Here is a 27,444-nt window from a genome sequence, read left to right on the forward strand (position 1 = left end):
TCAGTATCGGTCCCACTTGTGGATCTCAACTCAAAATGCCACGATAAGAACGTCACTTCCCTCCCTCACAGGGGATGCCAGGTGCCTGCACAGTAAAATGCCGAGGGCCACATTGGTGCTTAAGAGAAAGTATCCGGAGAAGCAAGGGATCACCCCCACAGGTCACGTCTATGATTCTTGAGATATTTAGTCCTAGCGCAGTGTTTAAGACTAAACCTTACTAGGCTTATTATCAGAAAGCACTTCTACACCTGAATGTAGCTGAAGGTTTTCCAAGAAAAAAATGCTTCGGCTGCTGACATACCATCTGGCAGCTGTCCATCCATCCTGTTCCTCCTCCCCTGGGAGGGAGGGACGGGTGAAAAAGAAAAGAACAGTGCCCTTGATACAACTGATCTGGAAAAATCTCCCTTTAGATATAGACCGACGTTCCAAAATACTACCTTGAATGGCAAAGACCTGCATGCTTATGTGGGCAGAGGGATCAAAGTGGGATCAATAAGAATAACAAAAAAGGACTGTGTTTATGCAAGATAATGGATAGTAAAACAAACCTTGCTAGTTCACACCTTAAAAGGTGCTGGTCATCTGCTAAGACTGCTACCCAAATGAGGTTACCGAGAATGACAAACCTTAGGATTTCTCCCCCCGCTGAAGTTATTCAAAATGCAAAATTATCTGAAATTCCTTTGGCCAAAATCACTCCCTGTTTAAATATAACAAGTTAGCATGAAGACCCTTTCATCATCAGGATATAAAAAAATGGGGTTTGTTCCATGTCTGTGTAAGGGTTAAAAACACCCTAGTATTCCCCTTACTGCTGCAAACGCCTACCACTGGCAGGATCTCTCTGATTATAACCTGTTATAAGATCAGAAAGTATTTATGAATAACAATCACTTTTGCAGGAATGCAAATTTCTATGCAGAAACCCAAGGCGTGTCTGAGAGAAAGAGCAGCGTATAATGAGATTTTGCTGACGATTCATAATCACAAGGACAGACTCTAGCACAAGGAAAAAAGAGTACTTGTTTCTCTCTTAAGAACAAGATGTGATGCACAGGTCGGTCGGTCTGCTGCCACCACCCTGCCACCAATACTTGTCCGTCTCCTTTTCCTGCTCTCAGTCCCTCAGGAACTGCTACAGTTGTATTTGCCTGGCCGGAGCAGCCCGATACGTCACCCTGCCTACCGGCGACCAAAGTGCAGCGTATCCTAAAATTCAGGGCACGAGGCCAAACGTGCCCCATCAGTAGTCACACTTGTCTTAAGAGAATAGGGTTACGAGGGCATAGATGTCAAAATCTAGATGGTAGGGATGATCCGTTATTCCTTGAGGAAGGAAGAGAAAAACAAAAGATAAGTATCTGTTATGATTTCCCTACCCCAGTATAATGCTATCACCTTCTCTTGGGCTCAGATAGCGGTGGAAGCAGCTTGTAACGTATATGACTGTTGCCAAAATACCTCACGCTGCTATACAGCAATCTCTATATACCGTTCATCCATTCCGCTTGCTGCAGCAGACCATCTGCTTCGCTCGCCCCGTAGTACGCTAACACATACTATCTGCTTACACTGCTGTTGAGCACACTGGGGCATCAGTGTACAAGGCAATCCGAGCCATGCTGACAAAAATTAAACGAGCTGAAGAACGTACGTTTCTCCTCCCTATACAGGAAGCTGCATGCACAAAAATAGGTTAGAAAACCGACACACATTAAAGGGAAATCTAAAAAATGCCTATTGATAATGTGCTGCATCTATGATGTCACACACATATAGCATTAAACCAGACAATTCCACTTCGGTATTCATTTCCTACATAATCTATTTAATTTAGGTGCACTGAGAATGACATGCGTGTTGCAATTTAACATCAAGCACTGCCTCCCATTCACTCCCCACACAACTACGAATACAAAATGTTCACACGACTAATGCTCCAGCACAGTACAGTTACATGAGCAAACACAAAACACATTGATGTCAACCAGCAATCTTTCCCCATCCCAGGCACACAACCCAGCCATTACAATTAGCACCTACAGAAAGAACACAAAGAACACACGCCACAAACAACACCTCTACCATCTCCCTTCTGTAAAATCCCCCAAGTTCAAGCAAAGGCAACAGAGAAGGCAACGGAGGCAAAGAGCACGCACAGCACCATCCCTCACCACCCCACCATCAGCTCCACCGTGCTGACAAAATTACAGAATCGTCCCTTGGTAACGCATGCCACTATGTGGAACATAAAACATCCCACCACTGTAGACAGATGTTATTGCACACACACACACCCCCCTTCTCTCACTGCTCTTCACACCACTATCTACCTCAGAAAACCTGCTGCACACATTCGATACAGAAATAAATCTCACATACACCTCCCCAACATTTGGTGCCTTCTAACCTGTGTGTCAAATCCATTCTCTACCGAGCTACTCTTCCTTGGTGGGAGTCCATCTCCTGCGTTTTCTTGTCCATTAGGAGATTTGAGAGGAATCTGGCTGGAATACAATGGCTTCGTCACCTCCACCTTGTTCCCAAACTTCAGGTAACAGGGCTGTGGGATGGTCCTGGCCGTTGGGACATGCAGGATTGGAGCGGCGCTGTGTACGGGTTTAGGTAGTCCCGATTTCATTTTGGAGGCTACCAGGATGGCTGGCATTTTCTCTTTCTGCTTTCCTAACACGTTTCTGTCAGCAGCAGCAACAGCAGAGACAGCAGGCAGGGAAAGAGAAAAGGACACGTTGGGGAAGCTGCTCTACACTAAACCAGCCTGGTCTACTGCAGGGATCTCCAAAACCAGCTTAGAATTTAAACCCAACAATAAACTGACCAATAAAAAAAAAAAAATAAAAAGGGAAAGAAAAAAAGACACAAAAAAAAAGCCCACACCACTTTCAGCCTAAAATATCTCCTAGCTTTATGCCAGCCTTCCACCTGTTTCCTCTAATTTTATTTTCAGTTCTTCACCACTGTCCTCCTTCCTATTTCTGCTGTTATTTAACTTGCTCCTTCCTTTCTCTGGCTGACTCCTGTAATTTTCTTCCTCGGAAATGGGAGACTTTCACTCCATTATCTTGTCACTGCATCTCCAAAGTGAGGCAGCCTTTTGGAATTAAAAAAAAGGAACCTGCTGCTGCATATGCTTCCCCTTCCGTATGCACTAGAGAGCGAGCGAGTGAGCAAGCAAGCAGGATTTCCAGCTTAAGATGTCTTTCTTCAGTCTTAGCCAAGAAGCAGATGTAGCTCAGTGTGTTAATGACTGATGCCCTTGGATACGAGCCTTAGAGAATCAAGCTTCTTAAGCCTTAATAGCTGTGAACAGGACAAACGATGCTGGAGCAGAAGGAGAAACGTCCACTGACAGCAGTTTTAAAGAAAAATACGCCAGTGGCCACAAAATTTCCCGGCTCCCCTAGTGCTGATCATGAAAACCTGGAGGGAGGGGAAAAAAAAAAAATAATAATAATAAAAAAAAAAAATCATTCAGCTGTCAGACGGAAGGGAAAGCAGCCGCCACCTCATTTTCCCCTCCCGCAGTGGAGCGGGTTCCCACCCGGCGCTGCTCAGCGCATCCTGCGCCGCTGCCGGGCAGCCTGCCGCGGCGGGGGCGGGCGGGGAAGGGGGGGCCAGGCCGGGGAAAGGAGGGGGGGACAGGCCGGGGAAGGAGGGGGGCAGGCCGGGGAAGGGGAGGGGGGACAGGCCGGGGAAGGAGGGGGGCAGGCCGGGGAAGGGGAGGGCGGGCAAGGCGGGGGGGAGAGGGCTGCTGCCTCGCCGAGCGCGGTGCAGGCAGGGCGGTCCCCCCCGGATTGGTCCTGCCTGCTGGAAGCAGGAACAAAAAAAAAAAGAAGAAAAAAAAAAAAAACAACAACACCCCCCCCCCCCCCCCAAAAATCCCAACGCCAACCAACCAGCACCAAAAAAAAATAAAAAATAAAAAATCTCTTCTCCGCAGGGGGAGGAGTGGCTTCAAGTCCTGCAGGGAACTCCGCGGCAAAGCGGGGCGGTGGGGAGATGGGTGTTCCGTGGGAGCTTCGTACCGGTTTCTTTTTCAAATTTCAAAAAAAAAAAAAAAAAGGAGCTTTCAAATAAAACCACCTGGAGATGACTCATTGTTCGTTGCTATTCGGGAAAACTCCCGCTGCCAGCGTCAACAGGAATTTGAATAAGCGCAGTGAGTAATCCAGCCCTATTATAGCAACCCTTGGCACTTTGCTTTTAGGAGTCTTTCTTTCAGTGTCACAAGTTCCTCCTCATGCTGCTCTGCAGATGCCATGATCCGTTACAGCCCCCAGATCCCTCGTTCCTGCTAAGCATCACACATTTCAGAGCTGCACATATCCCTCTTTCTGCCCACAGAGCATCATCCTGGACAGCGGAAGATTACCAGCGTGGAAACTCAAGGTACCGAGAGATGCCTTCAGACTCGTAAGGGGGTCTTAGCACCAGGATATATATATACAGTGCCACAATGCCTAATTTTCAGGTAGCCCGTAATGACAGCCAAAGGCTTTGAGCTCCCACATAGGCTTCTCAGATGATATACAGGGAGGGGAGGGTGCCTCGGAATCATATTCACAAAGCCAACGCGAAACATGGAAGAGAAAGGTGCCTTTAAATCGCGTCCTCGTCACAGCCCCAGGTATCAGATTATTTCCCAAGGAGGGGCACTTCGTCCCGCTCCTTATTCTCACCTCGCCCGTTGCCTGAAGACCGAATCCCTAGACCACCGCCTGGGTGGCAGGGTCAAGAGCGATGCCAGCAAGCAGAGAGAAATAACGAATCTACCCTTGAAATATCCGAAATACACGCTGAAGTGAGCGTCCAACCCACGGAGCTACTCGGCAGGACAGAGGAAGCACAGCCCCACCGCCCTGCCCCGTCTCGAAGGAAGGCTGGAGCACGCTCTGCGACCCATTTCAAGGGGAGCTGCGTCCTGCTGGGCTCCCATCCTGACTTTGGGGAAAGTTTTAAATGTGCGAACCCCAGCTTTTTACACCTGAGACTCCTTCCGATAGAAAAAAATGAGGCATTTCTGGATTGTAGGTGTCTCCAGGATTAGGCAGCAGGATTAGGATAGCATTTTAGGAAATGGAAATCAGATGAGACCTGCATGCTGGATCCTTCCGTGGATGACATCTTAAATGACTTATCCGGGGTTATGTAGCGAGCAAGTGGCAGAACTGGAAATTAAAGTCAGAACTTGTCTTCTCTTCATTATAAAGTACCATTCTTCCTTAACACTGCAACATAAAACAGTCTGTTCTCCATTACCAGAACACAGTTTCAAAAGACATTAGCTGTACTATGTGGGGGTTTGTTGTTGTTGTTGCTGGTTTGGGTTTGTTTGCCCTTTTTTTTTTCCTTGAGATCTCTCACATTAACTACATTATTTAAAACCAGAAGCAAAGACTGGACACGCTATCACTGCAGTCTGCCATCTCCCTTGCTTAGCGCTGTCCCCTGATTGCATAATTCAAGTTCCCACAGTACACATGAAGCTCACGTGTTAACTAGAGTTTTGGTGGTTGCTGGGATTTTCCAGCACATCTGCTTTCACATACACCAACTCTGCAGGCTGGTTTGTATTAACTCAAAGAGGGTGATTTTTTGTCGTTGTTTTCACGAGTAACTGCTTTCACCCTAGTCTCATATCCACTAATCTCAGATTGGAAACTGCACATCTCTGTTCATCCATCTCACTGAGACGGATCTTCTAATGTTTACTCCCCTGTCATAACACCAAGCACAGTGTCAGCTTAAACACAGCTATAAAGAAAATTTCAAAGCCCAAGGACCCGATGAAGAAAGTCAGATTTACCATATGAAAGGACTGGTAGTTATGGAGCAGAAATGTGTCAAATGCTCCAACACCATTTCCATTGTTCAGTGCCGAAAACTCAGCCTTGCTAGCTAAAAGAAGGTTGGGCTGAAGTATGACAAACTTGAAAAAGATCCAAGTCTGAAAACAAGGCTAATTTTAGGTCTGTAATAAAATATAGTAATGTTTAAAAGCTATTAGAAGATCTAATTGACAGCTTTATGTTCTGTTCTTCACTTACACATTTTATGAGGTTCAGGCCACCAATCCCAGATGCACAGAACTTGCCAGTTTTTGTTGTTCTGTTTTCATCTTGGAAAACTGGCTAGGTTACAGGATACCAAAACAGACACAAAGTTAATTTGAGCAAAAGAAAAGGATTCCTTTCATTGCTCCTTTAACAATTATTGAATCTAATCCTTTGATGACGGTGGCTTAAATATTCCAGAGCCAGAGGAAACTACTTTATTTCTTGCTGTGCAGTCCTGCCTACTGAAGCGAAGATGGTGTCTTCTGAATACACTCAATCCATGCCCCTGACAGTTATTTTGCCAAATCAGTAACACGGACCCCTTCTTTACCAAAGCTTAATGTGAATTCCTGATAACACATTTGAAGAGTGGCCTAGAGTTACTGCTTCTCTTATGGATTCAGTAAAAACCAGCAACTTACGAGAAAAGTTTGAATTAATAATCCATTGTCACCTAATACCTGGGGGGAGTTATATCATGCATATTTCACTTTATATATCCAAACACTACAGTATAATGCCACTGAAATGCAACATATTGTATCCAGTGGCAGTGCAGCCATACCGTAAGGTCATAAACTGTTAGCATATCCCATCACAGGCTGTATCTGCAAAGATGGGCAACATCAATTTTGGTCTATCTTTGGAAGTGACTAGGTGTGTTCGTTTTGGGGTTTTTTTTTTTATTATTATTATTTTACCTGTTTTTAAGGCTAGGATTTTTAAAAGAAACTACTTCTCTCGGACAGTTGATGGGATCTGGGAACATATCTTCCTTATCTTTGAAAAGCCCAACCAGTGTTCCCTTCCCCTGTGTTGAATCACCCAAATTTCTGTATCTAAGCTATAAGATGAGTAAGTAATACTAAAAAGCAGGCAAGTTATCTAAACAAAAAGCAAGAGCTTCCTTCCTTCCTGCCACAAATGTCAGATGAGCCACTAACTAGAGGAACACTCCCTTGCAGCTTTAAGTTTGATGAGTGTCTTTGCCTGAATAATCACAACATCCCCCCTTATCTGTCCGTAGTCAGCGAGCATCCACCCGCTCCCCAAATGGGGGAATATGGAGGGAAAAATGCTATAAACAAGCACTTTACTTCACTGTTAGGAAAAAAAAAAACACAAAACAAACGCAACCCCCCCCCCAAAACCCTAGTGACTTGGCTTATAGGACTGATTTTTAAACTCAGGAGATGCCATTGCTCAGGATTCAAGCTGTGGCTACTTAGCACCATGTAGCTTCACATCAAGTGCCAAGACTCCGGTGTCGAGAACTGGCTTAATATTCTCAAAATTTTAGTGAGCAGACTCATGGGAACTGGAGACCTTAACACACCAGTGGCAACTATTTGAATACTCTGTAGTTCAAGAGCTTGTAGGCAAGTCAGCACATTGCCCAAAACAAAGCCAGTAAACAGAACAAAAACCAGGGTTGACTGCTCTTGAACAGATGATCTTTGTGAACGAGATGAATGTCTCTGGAACAGTAAAACTATTGAAGCTGCCTTCTTTGCTCATACACTATCAATTAACTGAACAGGGTCTCTAGACCCAAGTGGAAAGAAAATGCCTACATAGATTGCATGTGGGTATTGCAAGTAAAATTAAAAGCTTTATGAAATGTAGCAAAGGATCAGAGAATCAGACCTTCCTTTCAACTTGTGGTTAATATCCATCCTCAGTGAAGCCAAATGTTACATTAGTGTAAGTGGAAAAACTATGTAGAATTATTATATCAATTAGAACACCTCGTTAACTGGTCTGGTGATTCAGAACTGCTGACGGAACTAAACTTAAGGCTTGAAAATACCTTGATCAGTGCTATCCTTCTCTTTTAGGCTTTACAGCTATATCTGAAATCTCCAAGAAAATCGTTTTAAGCCCAGGTGAATATTCCTAAAATGTCACCATGTACTGTCAATATCAGAAGCCTTAATTGTTCTTACAAAACCATTCTCGTCAAACTTTACTGCTGCCAGGCAGCCAGCTGTCCTATAGACTGTGGGCATATTCAGCCTTGGCACAACTCAGTCAACTTAGTGAAGTTATGACAGGAATAAATATGGACCTATTTTTGGTACTGCAGGCATTTTGCACATTCACATCCATCTTTTGTCCCCTATCAGAGTACCGAATATGAAAAAGCCTGATCCCGTCTACAGATTTACGTTACCATTTCATGAAAGAACCCACAAAGGTGTAAATGGGATCAAGGTCCTGATTTTTTTGTTGTGTTCCCACAAGAGGAACGGTAGAGGTTAGAAAAGAGGAATGTGGGTAGAAGCATTATATAATTTGGCATCCTCTCACCACAGCAATTATAATCTGTACATGTGAGTTCTTTATATAGAGCAGAGAGAAAAGGAGGAAACCTTGGTTCTGTTCCCAGTTCTTTTCACAGAAATCTTGTCTGCATTACGCTAATTCTGACCTAAAATCCCTTTTGTAATCCCCTGACATGTTTCTAATTCACACTGGGTTTAATTCCACTTCATTTTATAACAGTGTCACGTTTAACACATAGACAAGCTAAGTTCCACCTGGACAAGGATACCCGTTAGACTCATTTTCAGAAGATACACAGAAAGTTTCACAAGCCGCACTAGTGATACAGGCAGACACTTTTGCATGGCGACACAAAATGGCAGCATTTTAAATGAGCATTTTCTGAACAACGCTCGTATTTAATCCTGTTTCTGTAACCAGAACACTTCATGGTTTTGTAATGTAAGCATGAACAGTAGGAGCTGTCATCACGACCGCACTGAAATGCTTTCCCCACCTCATTCCAGAGTGGTATTTTTTTATTTCATGATGCATTTATCATTGTACTACATGGCCATTTTACATAAATCTAACTCTGGTAGTGCTTCACTCAAAAGCTACATAAGTTTCTATTCTCATAGCAAATGCATTTTGATCATCATCCACGTCTTTGATTTCATTATGTTCCCGTCGCTTTTGGATCTGTAGCCATATCAGTTTCTCAGAATCTAATAAAAATCAGGCTCAGCTGGCTGGAGACAGACATACTGACAGGGGTTCTGTGATGGGCTTTGAAAAGGTCCACCTCTCTGACTCTGCATGTAAAGTTCATTCCTCAGACTTAAACTCATCAGGAACAGGAGTGAAAGGGATGAGGAATGCAGGAGCTTATTTCAATTAATGCTTTATGCAGTGTTGGAAGATTTAGATGCATATTGTATGTCTATACATACACGCAGTCACAGCAGTGACCACTGCGTAAAACATACACGCGTGAATAATCTTTACAATCCTAACAGACTAGCTTTGTCATGCCAACCTATAGCTCACCTCAACTTACATATCTCTTAACGTCTGTGATCGTAAGAAGAGACATCATCTTTCCATGCCACTAACAGCACCTGGAATAAATATTTCAATACCATTTTAGAAAGATCCTTGCAAATCACGTCTTCCCAACAGAGATGTGCATCTGGGTATTCTTGAGCTATTCATGCGTCCTTTGTTTCCACAAGGTTAATAATACTAGCTCCTATATTATTTTATGCCTGATTTGACATTGCCTATGGCTTCATGTATTTGGAAAAGCAAAGAAAACATCTGTGACTAATGAGAATATCGCAGAAGGAAGGTGATGATAATCCAAATATCACAAACTACTCTTGACTTTAAGAACCCTCAAGTTAAGATGAAATACAAACAGGACATAAAAAAACGCTCTCTTCCCTGTGCTGCTATTCTCCCTACCTTCTCAAGAAGTGGCAGGGGAAAAAAAAATCCACTACTTAAAAGCTAACAATCCCACATCATCAGGTAGTCACCTTCTGTAACCTTGCTGTTCCTTACTGGCACATTTCAAATACACCAGCTCCATCATCTGAAAGAGTTGTCAGAGCCTAAAGGTAGAAACCATCTGAGAAGCGGATCGGAAGAAAAGGCTGTATTTCAGAGCCTTTTTTTCAACTGGATCTGCTTAAGCATTCCAACCCAGCCTCAGCTGCCATCAATCTCTCCCACATCAGCAGTTTTGAACAAACACAAATTGGCCAGATTATCATTAAGCAACTTCAGCTATTTTGTAAAGAGCAAAGTATCACTATTCAAACTAAATGGTGAGAGTCAGATTTTCACCTGCTCTAAATCAATGCAGTTTCTCTACAGCCGACATCAGAATTTGACTTCCAAATTAGAAGTATTTATCAAAATCTTCTTTAGATAACTATTCCAATCCTATCCTATACTCACATTACCTCCCTTCCCATCAGTACACATTACCGATCAATTTGTATTAAAAAAATCCTCTTGCATACTGAGCCCACGCATCCAATTCACTTGATGATGCACAGCGCAGTTCTGGAGCCATGGAAGCAGTGCTTGTGGTGCTCACCAACTGCCAACTAGATATCAGAGAACAACAAAGATCGTCCCACACTTGCAGGCTTTGCCAAGTACACTTCACGACCAAAGTCTGCAGGCAGCTGCGCTTCCCTAGAAGCCAAAAAAAGAGAGCGTTCCCACAGGGCAACCGTTCAGGAGCGGTTCGCTGCTGGAGGTCACCTGCAATGCACCATATAATGTCACAATGATTAATTGCAATGTTGCAAACACCAGCTATTTCCGAACGTATTACTGGAAAAAAATGAATATATATATATATATATATAAACCTAGATTGTTCACAATGATATAAAAGGAAACGGAGAAAGTGCTTGACACAATGCCCCGATATGAACGTTGCCTACCTCCACAGCTCCTTTAAAAAAAGATTAGTCCTGATTTGATATTTATGGAAAACAAAAGCTAATCCTTAGAAGCTAAAATGTGGGGGTACACTAGTGGTCCCACTGAAATTCTTAAGTCAAAAATTTCAGCAAAACTTCTTCAGATTTACACAGACATAACTCAAGTCAGCCTTCAGCCCAACAGCCATGACCATTCTTGAGCGTCAACATCCAAAAAAACCAATCTGCCACCTCCATCTCCAATGTGATGATCTATCACAAGGCAATTTGATGAGGTTTACCCCATAAACTGTGGAAAACCAACAGAAAGTAATGATTTATTTTATATTTTAAACTCACGTGTAGCTTTGAGGGAGAGGTTTACTTGCACCTGCCAAACATCACGCTCAGTTTTAAACCAGAAAGCTTCAAAGATCACTTTGCAAGGAAATGTACAGGAAACAGTTATTCTTTCATCCCTCTATTAATCTAACACAGAATACCCAAAACTAAAGTGCTGCAGGGCCACCATGCAGCCTCATGCATGGCAGTATCAAGCTCCCCTTCTCAAATTTCCTTATATTTCCTTTGTTCTCTCATTATCCCATTGGCAAACTGATAACTGACCCTCCGACTGTTTTAATACTGATTTTTCAAGCTTGTGTAATATCCACCACCCAAACATGACATAACCAAATAACTGAATGTTGTCCTAATATTTTGTTTCGTACCAAAACAAAGGACGTTCCCAGCATAATGATTAATGACATGTTTGTCGCCTTAAACAGCTTTGATATTTCAACATTTAATCAATTTTACTTTTTTTTAAGGTGACAGGGTATTATTCCATCCTAAGGTTTCCTGCCTCCCTGAATTTTACCCATGATGCTGTACTGAACTCACACTGTTTGAAGCTACAGTATAAACAGCTGACAGCATTGCATTTACCTTACACACCCCATCATATGATTTTTAATAACGCTACTCTCAGTGTTTGGAATATTTTGGGAAGGTGTCAGTGTCAAAACACCATACAGCCCTAATATGCTGTACCACCCCCAAGGAAGATCTGGCTGATGTTTATCATTGGAAAACAAACAACAAACAGAAGGCATAGCACTGAGAGATCATTTTTCTGTATTTCATATTTCCTCTTACCATTTTAATAGTAAGATCATTGTAATACACAACCTTTTTTAAAGATAGATGGAATTCAATTGATGGAACAATTTTCTGCATTCTGAGACACAATCACATCCCGTATGAGAATTCACATGAGCTTTGTTTATTCCAGCAGTAAAACAACCTGTATTCAAGCTAGTCCAAGATTTAAAAAAAAAAAAAAAAAAAAAGACAACTGTCTGGAAACTCAAATCGCTCTGCTGTAAAAGCAGTAGCAGTCAATCATTCCTGTCACAACATTGGTACATTATTGGCTGTTGGCAAACGGGTCAGCTTGTCACAGGCAAAGTACTTATCGGATGCTCTGTTTCCTTCTCTCCCGGTTGGCACATGAAACGACGACATTACAGATGCTGAAAGAGATGCTGCTGAATTTCATAATGCATCCATCTGTTTAACTTCCTAAAATGACTTTAAAGAGTTGGATACAACAAACACATCTGCTACCTCAGCACATTAAAAAAGATCATCTGGAAAATAACTGGCAAATCATAAACCTTTTCCGATAGTAATCCACAATGAAGTTTCAATACACGTGTAACATCTGTTCCACCTTCAATTACACCTCGAGGCTTTGCACCTCCGGCTTCCTGAAGAATCGAGGCAAGTCCTGACCTCAGTCATAACCAGCTCTGTATCTTCTTATCTCACTGTTCGAGTTTGTTTAGGAAAACATCACGGGGCATCCATCTATTCAACCCTGTCAACCCCCAAAAGAGCCTATAGTACACCTACTCTCAAACACAATCCAGTACGGAGCCATACAAGTCCATTTGCTAACAGAAGGTCTTCAGACAAACACCCCCAGCGGTGGCACGGTGGCAAGGAGTTCTTAATGAGCCAGTCAAGTATAGGAGATGACAACTGCATTCCTAAGAAGTGAAACAACGTTAATTTTAATTGAGAAGAAACTGCTCTGTTCCACTTTCACTATACAAACTGGCGTGAGTTCAGCGAAGGTCAGCAGGACGGTCACTTACCCTGGGAAGAAAGGCTGAGGCATGGGACTCGTCCAGCCTGCAGAAGAGATGGCTTCGGGGGCACGTAGCAGCAGCCCCTGCTACCTATAGGGAAGGTTATCGAGAAAACAGAACCACGCTTCACGCAGCAGTATCCGATGGGAGGACAAGGGACGACAGATTGCAACAAGAGGTTCAGACCGGGTGCAAGGAGAACCTTTCACCCTAAGGACAGCCAGGCAGCGGCACAGGTTGCACGGAGAGGTTGCGCAGTCTCTGTCCTTGGATGTTTTCAAGACCCGACTGGATGAAGCCTTGAGTAATGCGGTCTGATCTCGTAGCTGACCCTGCTTTGAGCACAAGGTTAGACTGGAGACCTCCTGAGGGCCCTTCCAATCTGAATTACCCCAGTGATTCCTGAATAAAATAAAAGGTAAAATAAAAGATAAAATAATAATCCACTGGAAGAACCTAAAGTGGAAATCAGCTATAAACAGTAATCTGGTCCCTCACAAGAAAATGCTTAGGCAGGAGGTCCAGCAGAAGATACCAGTAGATCAAATTTGAGGCAGAAAACTGTAGCACATGTTTAAGTGTGATTTTTTTTTCAGTTCTTCTCCCGCACCTCTCACAAACACAAATGTGTTATCACTTTGAATTATGTGAACAGATGCTTACATTTGCAATTTACATTAACCTAGCCTGCATTAACAGCGATTTCGACACCAAATGCAAACCACAATGCATTTTTTCACCCTAGGGTATAACGTATGTGTAAACTGCAGCACCAGGACATCGCAGTAAGCTCCTTCGCTACCCACCGCATTCTCAGTAATATTCTTAAGGCATCCCGACTTCATCTGCAGAGCGCAGGTAGAGAGCTGGTGCAACATAAAACAAGAAACACACAGAAGCATCCTCCACCGATCGGTGGCCGCCAGAAAGGCTGGCAAGAACGGAGTGAGATACTAGAGATCGCACCCACGGAGTCTGCCATATCCACTTGAGAGGCGAGGAGAACACACAAGGACACGCAAGAAAGGCAGCCACTGGGGAGCAGGTTAACAACAAGCTGGTAAGCAAGAGAGGTGCTCTCACTAAGTGCACGTGAAGTATGTAGGCTGGGACAGGCTTCCAGTAACAGAAATCGGTGTTTGATACACAATACTAAAGCCAAACCTTGGAAGTGCATCACTTTGCAGCGGCGCTAACACTGTTCTAGATGTATATAAATGAGAAACGAAATTTTCTTTGCTGTAAATAGCTTGTGCAATTAATAGCAGTTAGCTGTTCCTGCCTTTTTACAATTACAGACTCAAGATAAAATGGCATATTAAGTTACCTCATGCAATTCTGGACCCCCTAATGTTAGAAGAGCAATTTGAGGATGAGCTGCTACTGCTAATTATCAGAATTAAAAACTGAAATAGCAATGTTCACTTTTAAAAGTGACGTGATTTCCTATCACAGGCATAACTTTCCATTGCTCTCCCCTGCCAACAGTTACCACTTTTGTCTGAGGATTCCTGGACCGAAACTTTGAACATAGAAATGCCATCATACAGAAAACCTTTCAAAACATTTTGGGTCACCATTTTGGGGTCTTTCAAAATAAACTCATTTATTTTTCCTTGGCTAATTACCTTTTAGTCCCTCTGCACAGACGCAAAACATTTGTGTTTCTATTTTGTCTTTTTCATGTTCAGACAGCTGCATCTATTTCCAAAATCATCATCACGTTTCCACCGTGATGTTAGGAAAAAAAATTATTCTGGCCAGTATCGCTGCTAGTACAACAATAAAAAATTACAACTGTGTATGCATATGCATGCATGCACGCGTATTGTGAGCTGAATAAAAATGTGGTGATGTCTAATTTGGCCTGAGAAAACCAGAACGGCACTTCCACATAAACAGGAAAAGGTTCGACACTATTTGCAACACAGCATCACAAAGCCAATTCCAATCTCTCTTACACTGTGCTGAACAAGCATTTACCAATTCAAAAGAGTAATTAGCATACCGTATAAAAATTAGAGCACTAGCAAATACCAAAGCTTTAACCTTGCATTAGCAAAGATCAATGAGAATTCAGCACCGTAAGCCCACCACAAGCACTTGCTGCTCAAACACACTGGGAGTGCTGGGATAGGCAGCACTGTGCCTACGCCACTCGTGTTGCTCATAGGAAGCTTCAAACCCCATTAGGGAATAATTAAATAGCAGGTATAATTTTTATAAACATCATCATCATTTTTTTAAAGCTGACTGAGATTTCCGACTCTACTACCTTGTTCCCAGCTGCTGATCATTTTGTCAAACTTTAATACTCTGCTATGAAGCGTGCAATGCCAGAGCCCACCTCAGGTTGAAAATTTTGGAATGTTTTAGCCAAAATGCCAGAACCAAGGTAGAACAATACGTCGTTACTCAACCACGTAAAAAAGCACCAGCAACCTTTGCTTTAACAAGCTCTGGCACTCCAGAGCTATGAACAACGAACTAGCAATTAGGCAAGATAGTGAGGTTTGTGCCAGAAATAAGTTTAACACGGTTTCTCTGAAAACGCGCACAGCACAGCCAATTTAAAAACCACTTCATTTTACGCATGCTCCGTAAGAACATTTATATTCAGCTGCCCACCAGACCCACGGCTGAACTGAGCACACCCCGGCCCCGAGGGACCAGAAGAAACACCCTTCTCTGGAATTAGTATTTGGGGGAGTTGTATATAAAAAACCCCTCTCCTTGCAGTAGTGCCAGTGACATTCCTGTTGGTTCAGTGCTATGAATGACAACGCTACCCGTGTCTAACTCAAAAGCTGAGCTGGACCCCAGCGGAATGAGCAAAAGGAGGAATCTAATGAGAGGGGAACATAACGAGGCTCAAGGAGGGAACCTGTAAGCAAGGCTGAGAGCACGGACTATGGAAGAACATGGAGATGGAAACTGGTTCCAAAGAGACAGCATTAGGGTATGGAAGCTCTGAACCTATAAAATACTACACAGCGTATGCCCCAAAATCAGGTTCATATTTTATGCACAAAGTTAGTAAAATACTCGGTTTCGCTTTCCCAGTGTTTCAGTCCCTTCATTACATAATAAGGGATTATACCACCCCCATAATCCACCAAATCTCACCCAAAGATGCGGTGAAGGTACATTACTGCCAATACAGTATTTAGGTATTAAACTGATCACCACTATTCACGGTGAAGAACCCAAGAGGAAAAATCCATGGGGGCACGAGGAGGGAGAGAAAATAAGAATTCTGTGTTTAGAGAAGAATTTAGTGAAGTACAGTAAATAAAGCTTAGAGTCTCACATACCGTTCTTTTTCAATAAAACATACTATTAAATAACTGCTTGCTAACTCGTTGCTGTATAAGGCCAACATCGGAAAAAACAGTATATGATCATGCCCTTAAAATCTGTATCATCATGACAAAAAGACTTTATGTTACAAAATGCAAAAAGCAGACACCTAGGACACGTTGCTTCTGGCATTTCCTAAACTTTGGATCCTCAACCTTTGTATTTCAGCAATCCCAATATTCTTTTAACACTTTGTTGTTGTTGTTGTCGTTGAAGGCATTAGATATTGTTTCCCAAAGGGTACCCTGTGCCTCACACAAGCACCCCCGCAGCCGGCCCCGACCCTTTCGGCATCGGCGGGACGCTCAGCCGCAGGCGCAGCAGCACCCCTAAGGTCGTCACCCTACGGCCACGCCGGGCTAAGTCCCACGCACCTCCCTTTCTCCAGGGAAGGAGCAGGCACGAGACCGACCGTCACAGCCGAATATCTGAAGAGAGCGAGAACATATTATCAGCTCAGCTAGGATCACCACCCAGCGGCGCAAAGACGCCAGCTGTAAAAGGCGCGCTCCGGCCACCATCGCGCCCTTCGCCGCAACTCCCCTCCGTCAAGCGGCAGCCGAGCATTTTCCACACGTACGTACGATGTCGCCTGCAAACGGGTCCCCAAACCTCTGACCCAGTCCCAGCAGCAGCCAGGCCAGCTCCGCGTGACAGCCTGGCATCTAGTCAGCCCGGCTTGGCCGTCACGTCTGGCACCGGCTTTCTGAATAGCGAGCAGGCAGGGGGAACGAATAGCAGATGGCTTTCCCTATCTCCACGACAATTTAATCGCAGCGGTCTTGACGACGCTGACGTGCTCCGTGCCATCGCCAGCGCCTCGCCAGCCGCGCTGCGAGGTGAGCGAGATGCTCTCTTCCAAGGGCAATCCTCGCGACCGGCCAGGCTGCAGTGCTCAAGAAGCGTTTTAAGGGTCTGCAGCCAGGACACAAGCTACGCTTACTCAGCTTGAACTTCAAATCGAGAACGGAGCCAGATCCGACCAGTTCAGGAAAAAGGAAAAGTGCTTTATATTGCAGGAGAGTTGTGACGCTGGAAGTCAAGAGCGTGGGGTGAGCGCCCAGCACCGCCACCGAGCTCCCCCGCAAACGGAGGCGAGCTGGCCTGATGGCTTGGCAAACGCCCAAAATCGGGCTTCCCAAAATAGGAACAAGCAAAATCAGTTGCTGCTTTGGAAATTTATTTCTTCGTTTTCTTTTTATGACCTGTAAAACCAGATTAAAATGTCTTCACACTGTCCAGGGAAATGTGACAGCTATGTTAACAGGAGGCCCTCAGATACTGAGACGGTACCAGATAGAGATTTCATTTAAACATGGAAGTAATCTCCACTGTGTAGTTAATGCTGATCTACATTTGTGTAACATACCTAAGGCCAGGCTCCTCTGCATTAAAGGGGAGGTGGAGATGCCTTTCCTGATACGTGGGCAAATCCAAAAGGAAGGCAAAGGCAGCAACTATTCTCCTAGTAAAGAACAGAGACTATTAGATGTGTCATCTTTTACCAGCCTCAATTCAAATTAGGAAACAAACAAAAAAAGTTTAAATTTGTCACGCTTTGGGCTCCTTAGCAAGACGAAACTAAAAAACTCAGAGCACCAGCGCTGATTTTATATTTTCTGAAGGGTACAGCTAGTCTACAAACTCAGTTCTCTAGGTTAGTCTACAAACAAGGGTTCTTGGACGTATCCGGGGACTTACATACGCATGGATGCAGCAGCAGTTAAACAAAGCAGCTGTAATTATTTCCAAACCTGTATAAATCACAACAGGGGAGCAGTTGTAAGTCGGGCTAGAGTGCCGAAGTTTGACAAATGGAAAAGACAAAACCGTTAGAAAAAAACTTTGGGACGTGTAAGCTAGCTAATGAAGAGTAGAAATAAATAAATAAAGTAAAATAAATAGATTATATGTAAAAATATATGTAAAGCAATCTAAAATCACAGCTTTCTCTTTTGATGTGAAAATCTGTTTTGGTTTCATGTTTACAGCACTACCGAGTCCCAGACAAATCAGATGAAAAGCGGAGAGGGTTGTGCAGATAACGTTGCTGAGGGAAGGAAGAAATAAAGGAAGGTACTGTTTATCTTTCCTTTTACTCTCAGTATTTTGATTCCCTGCCTCATAAACAGGAGGGTGAGGGAACTCTAATGCTATTTGCCACTTTGAAAACTTAGTTCTCTTCCCCTGATCCAAAAAAACCACAAAATGTTCATCCTCCCTTCCGTATTACGCTTTACCACCTAGAGCCAGCGCACAAAGGGCAGCGGTTTCCAATATGTGTGTGTGTATACAGGCACACACACATGAACCTTTGTGTGGCAGAGCCGTGCTAGGAGCAGATAATTACGGCAAATAGAAGGCATCTCTGAATATAACAATGTGGAAGCAAATTCAATTGCTAAGGACGTTGGCCGAAAACAGTCCTCGGAAACAAAGAACCAGCCGCATTAGAGCAATCTTTCATACTTGTATAAAATAAGTAATTGAGTCATGGGCCGGGTAAAGCCTGGGAACACAAAGAAAGATCACAAGTCGAAGCTGGAAACTGTCCCAATGGTCCCATATTTCAGCTCCCTCTTTGCTTGCTATTCTTCCCACTCAGGGTTTAAGCATGGCACCAAAGCTCATTATTAGTCTGTAATCAAGGTCATTAGAGCTCTTGAATTCAACCTGAAGACGTACTCAGCAAAACCTGGCAAGGCAGCAATAATGATCCCCTTTGAGTAATCAGAGTATTGCTTCATAAGATGCTGATAGAAAATGGTCCCTTTGTGCCAAGGGGCCTGCAAGAGGGCTCACTTGAGAGAAAATGTTATCTTACACACTATAAATACATGAAAATAAGATTAGAGGTAACTGTTGTGACAGCAATTAGCTTACCCTGTCAATACACCCCCTCACACTCTGCCCAGATTTTTAGCTCACTAGTGACTCAGAAGCAAGAGTGACATTGCCAAACCTCCTACTTCTGTGCATTTCCCATCCACTTCTGTTATCCAAGGACTGCCCTCGCCCTCACCTGACTTCACTTTGGCTATCAGATATACAACCAAGCATCCCTCCAGTATTTGTGAACCGGTGCAGAACAGGATAGCTTGTTTACCGTTCTAGTTTAATTCTACGACATCGCAGCAAATGTTAATCAGTAGCAATGTTAACACAAAGCTAGACATTTGAAGCATTTCCACTGAAAATTAAATGTAGTCACTCGTCAGTGTTAACTCCTGCCCTATTACATACCATTAATAATCCTAAGCATTCCGTAAGATAATTGTCTGCATTCATTACTTCCAAGTAAGTAAGAAACCACTGAGTGGGAGAGAAATAACCATTTTTTATATTACTCTGGGTTTGGATATCTGATACAGTTATTTCCCAGATAACCCAGTGGTTATTTTTATTTATACTGTGCGTAGCTGCCTTAGCCATGAATGAAGATCCAAAACTGGTGCCAACTATAAAGTAGCTGCTGCAATATGCAAGAGATGCATAAGGACACGCTGCAAAATGTGACTACTAGCCATAAAGCTATTAACAGGCAACGTACGGTCTACTTATGTCTTAGAGAAAAACAGAAAACGTCGGCATGTAGCTTGCCTCATGGTCAAAATTAGGCTGGGCACTCTCAAGAGCTAGGGATAACGTATTTCCCCTGGGATACAGTACTTTAAAATATACGTAACAGGCGACAAATCCCTGGGCAGTAACTCCCAGATTTGAATGAGGATGTACAGAAAACCTAAATTGAGACCTTTGTGCTTCCCTTAGTTCTTTCAGCTCAGTCTCTGGCAGCACGTCACAAGGATGACTGGGTATCTGCAAAGTAATTACTCTTCCCAGAGATGTCCTTCATGAGATATAGCAAGTACTGAGTGATGGGGTGACAGAAGCCTTACATTCTTCGTACCTGTTATGAAAAGATTGACCTCTGCTGAGATTCCTAAATTACAGGGACTAAAGAGGTCTAGCTGCTGCCACCCTTGAGCAGCACCGAGTAGCCCAAGGTCCCGGTGAAAGGGAAGGAGGCAGCAATGCCACGACCGGGTTGCGTGCCCATGTCCCAGCCACCCGTGCAGAGCAGGGGTGGAAGGCTGCACCCTTCCAGGGGACAGCCCTGGCACCCCGCCGTACGCTCCCACGCACACTCCCACTCCCAGATGGCCTCCAAACGTCTCTTCCAACATAAATTATTTTAGGATATTAGTAATTAGGCCACAGAGCCCAAATCTTTGCCTCCAAGTCAGGCGTGCAACTCCCTGTCTTCTGGTAAAAGGCAGAGGAAAAAAAAAAAAAAACCAGACAAGTGTCCCTCCCCAAACAAAAATAATCATAATAAAATATTCCTGTTCCTACAGCGAGTCACCTAAGCATTCAAAATACCACCCATGAATTTGTTCTGCTGACAGCTCTGTGTTCACACCTGCTGCTTTTCCTTGCTCTGAGTTTGGCAGGCAACAAAAGCGGGAGTGGAAATCATCTGTGAGCAGACAAGCAGCCGAAATTAACAGGAATGAGAGAAGCAACAGTGCAAGGAAAGGCACAGGTGATGTCACGGGCAAATGAAGAGCTAACGTTTCCAGCTCATCGGACAACAAGCTCTCATGTTGGGATTTGTATTTTGTTGTTTGCTTACAATTTGGAAGATGGCACTGGGACTCCAGTAAATCAGACGAGGGGAAAAGACAGCTACAGAGCTTCAGCCCAGTTTAGCAATGAGTTAAGTTAAACTTGAGAACCTACGGTTCATGACATTTTCTTTCCAAGATATTAATTTTAGGGTACATCACCGTATCTACCCTGCAAATCTATGCACTGAGGAGCTAATTGTTTTCCCTTCAAACCTACTGAAGTGAGGGAAGAAACGCAGTGACCTGCAGCAGAGAATTCTCTCAATTTCTGTCCTTCCTGGAAAGAGAAGATGGGGCAAAATGATTCATCAGATAAATTGAACTGTGTTAGAGACAGGGACCGGAGCTTAGTAAGCCCTCAGGTAACCACTTGCATTTAAATGTCTGTAGCAACTCAGTAAGCTCCCAGCAACATAGACATTAAACAGTCATTTCTGAAGCCTAGCACAGAAAGACAAGGGCTTTTTTGCTTGCCTGCTTGCTTTTAATAATGGATATACAATCCTTATATTCTATAATTTACAACTTTCTTATCAAGATCTTTTACAAGAAAATTTAATAACAATCTGCGTGTCCATCCCATCACATGATGCTGACTCACAGGCAGGAATGACACACTGGAAAGACTGACAAAATCACTAGGACCTGCTGTGTGCCCCATCCCTCATGCATGTATGACTCCAGCTTCCTATAAAACAGGCCTTGAGTTGCTGCAGTTGACAGCAAGCCACACGCAGGCAAAACAAAAATCAGTGCCGCTCCAAACTGAAACAGCCTGCTATGAACTTCAGCGGTCCAGCCTCTGCCCCGCTGCAAGCCAGTCCTGCAGTTGCGACCCTCTGCTTCTCCCAGAATAAGTCACCCCATGAGTCACAACCCTCCCTTAGCTGGTAACATGCCCAAATCCACCGAAACGTGACCTGCTGTTTTATGAGGCTGTCAGGTCACCGTGACGAGTTACTGGAATAGCTGAATCACCCATTTTCCAGCACACTCGCTGCTGTCATTGTCCCAGGTCTGAAACTGCCCTTGCTTCAGTGTCTCACCACGTCCAGCCTGCGCAGAGCCGGCATCGAAGGTTCTGGCACTTGTTAAGGCTACATTACTGAGAGAAGGCATTCGGAGAAAGGGTTGTGAGCAGAGCTTTATGGGCAGAGGGCATCCCCTGCAAAATAAGAAGTCCACCAGACTCTGAAGAAGTCAGCAGAAAGCCAAACTTTACTATGAGCACAGATACTCCTCCAAGTCTGTTAAAAGCAAATCCTTACTAACGGCCCTGTTAAATTTAATAATTAAACCCCTCAGCCGGGCTTTTGGGAAGGAGGCAAGTCCTAGTTATCATGCTATCTCAGCAGCCTATAGTACTGAGAGACGAGGAGCAAAAAAAAAATCTGATTCTGACTGACAAGTCTCTGATTCACATCTGAGGCTGACATCTAGCTATAACATCAGGTAAGTGCAGGATCAACATGAGAGGTTATCAAAGGAGATGAGATATTGTTGTACAGAACTGATTCTTTTCTCCCTCAAAGGCAAAAGATATTTTAAAAAAGGATCAAGAACCAAAGGATGAAAAATCTAAAATATAATCTTTTTTTTTTTTAAATTATGCTTTTAAACCAAACCTTATGCCGAGGAATAGTCTCATGGCACTGAAATGACTGCAAATGGCACAGCTGATAAATATATGCAGATGTCCCTCTCGTACATTCAGCTCAACCCCACAGTTCTGTACCAGACCAGAAAGGTTTGTCTTCTCCTACCTCTAGTCCATTTGCTCTTACTCCTTAATCCCCAGATAAATCTCTGATCCTCGTGCTATGCTGTCATTAACGAATGGCATGAGGCTGGGTTAACATTTCTTTTCTTTCCTGGCCGGCAATAATACAAATTACACCTTTACAGACTCCATCACAGTTTGTTTATTTCTCAATGCATTTTACCCAGGCTTGCCCAAAGGAAACAGTCTTCCCAGTTTCGCTTCCCGGCAGACAGGAATAGTGAAGCGATTCAAACATCAGGCTGTGAATACTGTAAGGAAATGTTTCAATACCAGTAATTTTTTCACCCAAGCTGAAAGAAATAAAAGGAAAACCACTTATTGCTAGAGTTTTGCAAAAATCATGTCTTCTCTCCACCACCTCGCTGCAAACCATGTATTTTGGGCCCAGCCGGGTATTTACATGGCTCTCAGTGGGTATCTTCTAACCTCTGCTGAGAAGCCAGCTGATCTCACACCCTGTGTTAAAGCAGTCGCTATGCGAGTCGATTGCTCTCATCGCCACGGCACAACAGAACCACCGCCGTCACTTTTTGCAAGACTTCTCCTTCCTCCCTGACAGCCACACCAGCACACTTCTTCCAGGGGAAGACCAATGTTTCTACAACTTAGGAAAGGATGATTTCTAAACGTTAAAAAAAAAAAAAAAAAAAAAAAAGACCATGCCGTTATAAATAGACATTTTGGGGCATAAGCTGGAGTTGGGCACATCTTATCTTCAAAAGCAACATACACATTCTAGAGAAAATCCGTAAGAGATACACGAGTCTGGCCAAAAGTAGGGAGGGCCTTTGCTAAGATGACAAGATGAGGCGCTTAAGCATATGTATTTGAAGATGAGAAGGCTACAGGGGGGATCTTCTTGCGCTGTATAAGTACCTTAAGGGGGATCACAAGGATCTGGGGGATGGATAAATTTGAACTAAGCAGGAACAGAAAAACATGTGGACAATCCCAGGCTTTAAAATAGAAGGAATTTATATTAAACAAAATTGTGGCGGTTTATCCAAAGTGGGCTGCTATCTAGCCATGTGGAATTTTTTGTCCAGGAGACCTCTGCAGCATATAAATAATGCAAGAGCCAAGAAAATAAAAACAGATTGTTTGGACACCAGCGATATCTATGGATATGTATGGGATTAAACATGGTAATTTTGCTTATGCACAGGGCTTATGTTTAGCATCAGTAAGGCATATCCTTGTCTCTTCTCAGGTTACTACAGGGGGTTGGGGAGATGGTGACTCCACAGACACGGTAAGAAAAAAAAATGGATATAGTCTTGATAAATTGTGATGATGTGGAATGTTTTTTCTAGCGCCTAGCTGCACAGAATAATTTCTAACACACATGCAGAAACATCAAGGATGTACTTATTGCACCATTCTTAAATGACAGATTAGGAGAGCGAGAAGTTAAAGTGTCTCTCGCCTGCCTATCAAAGTCTAACCTAAGGGGCATAAGGACCCCTCCTGGTTCCCGACCCCTGCAGCTACCTCTCTGCTTTCGGCCCTGCCCCAAAATTCTGCGATTCTGTTCCCAACATACTCTAAAAGTTAGAGCAGCACAGGTTAAGTGCTTGAAATTCAAGACTTTGCTTTGGTCGGAAAAGGGAACAGAGGAGAGCGCTAACAGGCATCTCCCGGGGTTGGTGTTCAATGACCTAGAAGCTCTGATATTTCTCTTTTATGGGCAAGTTTGTACAGGAACAAGAGAATACATTTCAAAGGGAACGGCTAGATCTCAGATGGTGAGAATTCATGTAAAATGTCTCATATGAGAAGAGCCAAAACCAAATCAGGTCTAAAAACCCCCGCAAACCCCACAGAAAGTGAGGCCAGTATGAACTGGTGCCAAATTCAGCCAGACCCCAAGTTCACTCTCTTCATTACGACCATTTGCAATACAACCATCGCCGAAGTACACGTAAGCCACGCTCAGAGCACAGCAGAAAACATCCCTCCCCATTTCCACCATCTCAGGTGCCGACCGCCAGCAGAGACAGAGCTGAGCCGACATGGAGGACTGCTCAAAGTTACGCCCACCCGCCAGAAAACTATAAACCATCCTGCCTCAAACCGTCAGACTCTAAATACACGAAAGAAACAGGGGAAAGGAGAGAGAGAAAGATATAATCCACCAGAAAGCAACTGCAGCGCGGTTTTGTACGCAATCTGCACGGGGTGACGCTGGCGAGGTGCCGGCCGCGGGGGCTGTGGGGGGCTCTGGGAGGAGAGGCCGGGGCTGCCCCGTGCTGAGCACGGCCGGTGTCGCCCTGGATGTTTAACGGCAATTTGAAAACTAACCCTCTTTCAGAGAATCGAGAAATTCGTCGGAAATTATAGCTACCTGCATCACAGCACATCCCACGCAGCGAAGCGCACGCGATGAAGAATACTGCTCCGGGGCCGCTCGTTTCTTCGAGAAACGATCTTAGTTTTAACTTCCAATTTCCCAGACCGGAGTGCCACGCACACCTCGGGCCAGAGAACACGTCTACCTCGTTACCGCTGCGCACCATCGGCCGCCGCTACACGTTCTGCTCCGTATTCGATTTATTCGGAAGAAACGTGCTGCTAACGGAACACCACCAGCGCTGGAGCCCGCGGCGACGGCGGCGGGAGAAGGAACACGCGGAGCGGTGTGACGCGCGTTACCTCCAGGAGAAGCCGTACCCCTCAGACGCGCCAAACCCTGCCTGTCAGCCTCGACTCTTGACGGCTCTTCGCCTCCTCGGAGACGGCTTCTGGCCTGGCTCGCCACAGCCACCGCCGCGGAACTCGGGGTGCAGGGACCCCGCGCCCCGCGGAGGAGGAGAGGGCAGGCCTCGGCACCCGCCGCCGGCACGACCCGCGAGCGAGCGGAGCGCTGCCCGCTTGTTGCCGAGCGCTCGACGCCACGGCTTCCTCGGAATACGCCTGGCCTTTCTTTAATGGCACCTCGCGAACGCTCTCGACGCGTTTTTACCGAACGCTACGCGTCCAGCCGGCGTTGTTACGGAAAAGCAGAAGAAGCCTTTAAGCTTCGCATTTTCCCTCGCAAAAACCCAAATATTACATGCCGCGTGAAGAGCAGCTCTCTGGATAGCTTTTTTAAGGGACGCTCTCGCCCGTGGCCAGAAGCTAGTGTTTTGTTTTTGTTGGATTGGGAGTTTTACATCGGCTCCTTACGCCCGTCGAGATGAAATCTGGATCTGCTGCTGCGGTTTCATCTCGGGTGCCTCGACGTTCCCGTACTAAGCAGGAAGCCCTTGTCAGGACAATACTATTTAAGCACTGGCCTAGCTAGCCTGTGCTGTGTCTAGATAATTCAGATTAATGAGGGATTATTTCCTGTGTTCGTGGCTGACAATACCCAAAGACATTCTGGGATTGTGCAGTGATAAAAAGCGAGCTATATTAAGTCAACAGAATGAAGCTATTTATTTTGAATAGAGAGCAGAAGAGAGAACGGATACTGCCCTGCACTCCCCAACGGTGACTGAGCTTTGAGTCTGAGCCAGGAAAAAAAATACAAATACAGGTTTTCCGAGTTTAGGACTGACATCGTCGCTACATCCACTGAGCTCCATAACCTTACCTATATGTTAAAAAGGCCGACGGATATCTGAAGCAACGGACTAGAGTGTAAGCGTGATTACAGGCTAATGGGAGTTCTGCTTTTGTCCTCAGTGGCTGGACTAAAACTAATCCTATTCATAATACACAACAGCAAAGGTCAGTCCAAACAAAAGATAAGGATCAAATCGCAGGCAAAACCAACAGAAGCTCCTTGGTAGTTTCAGCCCCGGGGAGGTGCTGGTCCCTGGAAGGAGCAGGTACGTCAAAGGAGTGACGTACACTCTCTTGCAGTCACCTGGTAGGTACGAGGTAAGGCACAGTGTTTCCTCGCTCCACCAAAGGCAGCTGAGCCCAGACGTGAGCCAGCGGATTGTTAGTATCACAATTTAATTTCTTTTCCAATTTCAGAATACGGGCCACAGGCTTACTTCTTCAGTTATCCAGCATCTTATGTGGATGTTATGGATGACTGACTCACTCACCAGCAACTAAATAAAGGCTTAAGCCAATACGCTGTAGACTGTAGCATATTTATAGCCTTTGGGATATAACAATGAACTATCCCTCTATGGAGAAGAAACACTGATGTCCACGGTGTTCGAAGAAGAAACACGTTCCTGTATAAACAAGTCTGTATGTTCCCGATGAAGGAAATGAAGAGTGGCAATGCAGCACATCCAATAATTCTCAGCCAGCTGTCAGTCTAGCTAGGAAAACAACAGATCAAAAGCAAACTATTTTTTTTCCTTGTACGTTCAAGCACAGGAGACACTTTCTTATCATCATTCTTTCCATTTTATAATATCATCATTTAGATATGCAGATTATAAAAGCCAGACCAAATACTTCAGTTATTCTCAGACTGCATATCCTCCTCACTGGTCTTTACTGGGCACAGTTTGAAACCTGCCTGCGTATCATTTCTAGCTGTAACGCTATTCACTTCTGTAAAGAAGGAAATGCAGAGCTGCGTGAGACATGGGTTAAAAAAATAAATCTAAGCTTTGCAATACAATCTAAACTGCGTTACTGGGCCACCTCTTTGTACCAATTACAGTCTTTTTCAGACTTGTATGAGCATGATAAGATCTTCAGGTATACTTAGAAGGGAATCAGAGCGAGTCTGATGGCCCAGCCTACAGGCCAGCAGCCAGGCAGCCCTATTTAAAA

At 44.3% G+C, this 27,444-nt stretch overlaps 1 protein-coding gene across 6 annotated transcripts in view; it reads right to left on the reverse strand.

Moving 5' to 3' along the window:
• NAV2 (neuron navigator 2) overlaps positions 1-27,444 on the reverse strand; it is a 427,333-nt gene that overhangs the window by 232,193 nt on the left and 167,696 nt on the right. For 2 of the 6 annotated variants that reach the window (XM_052811148.1, XM_052811149.1), the window contains exon 1: positions 2,417-3,516. The exons of 2 other annotated variants lie outside the window; for them this stretch is intronic. In XM_052811148.1, the coding sequence (XP_052667108.1) occupies positions 2,417-2,674 (258 nt within the window). In that variant the 5' untranslated portion in view covers positions 2,675-3,516. Of the gene's footprint in view, positions 1-2,416; positions 3,518-27,444 lie in introns of those variants that run through there. 2 more of the 6 variants (XM_052811147.1, XM_052811151.1) reach the window with 2 other exon arrangements.

Source organism: Harpia harpyja, chromosome 16 (assembly GCF_026419915.1).
Source record: "Harpia harpyja isolate bHarHar1 chromosome 16, bHarHar1 primary haplotype, whole genome shotgun sequence".
Taxonomy (NCBI): domain Eukaryota; kingdom Metazoa; phylum Chordata; class Aves; order Accipitriformes; family Accipitridae; genus Harpia; species Harpia harpyja.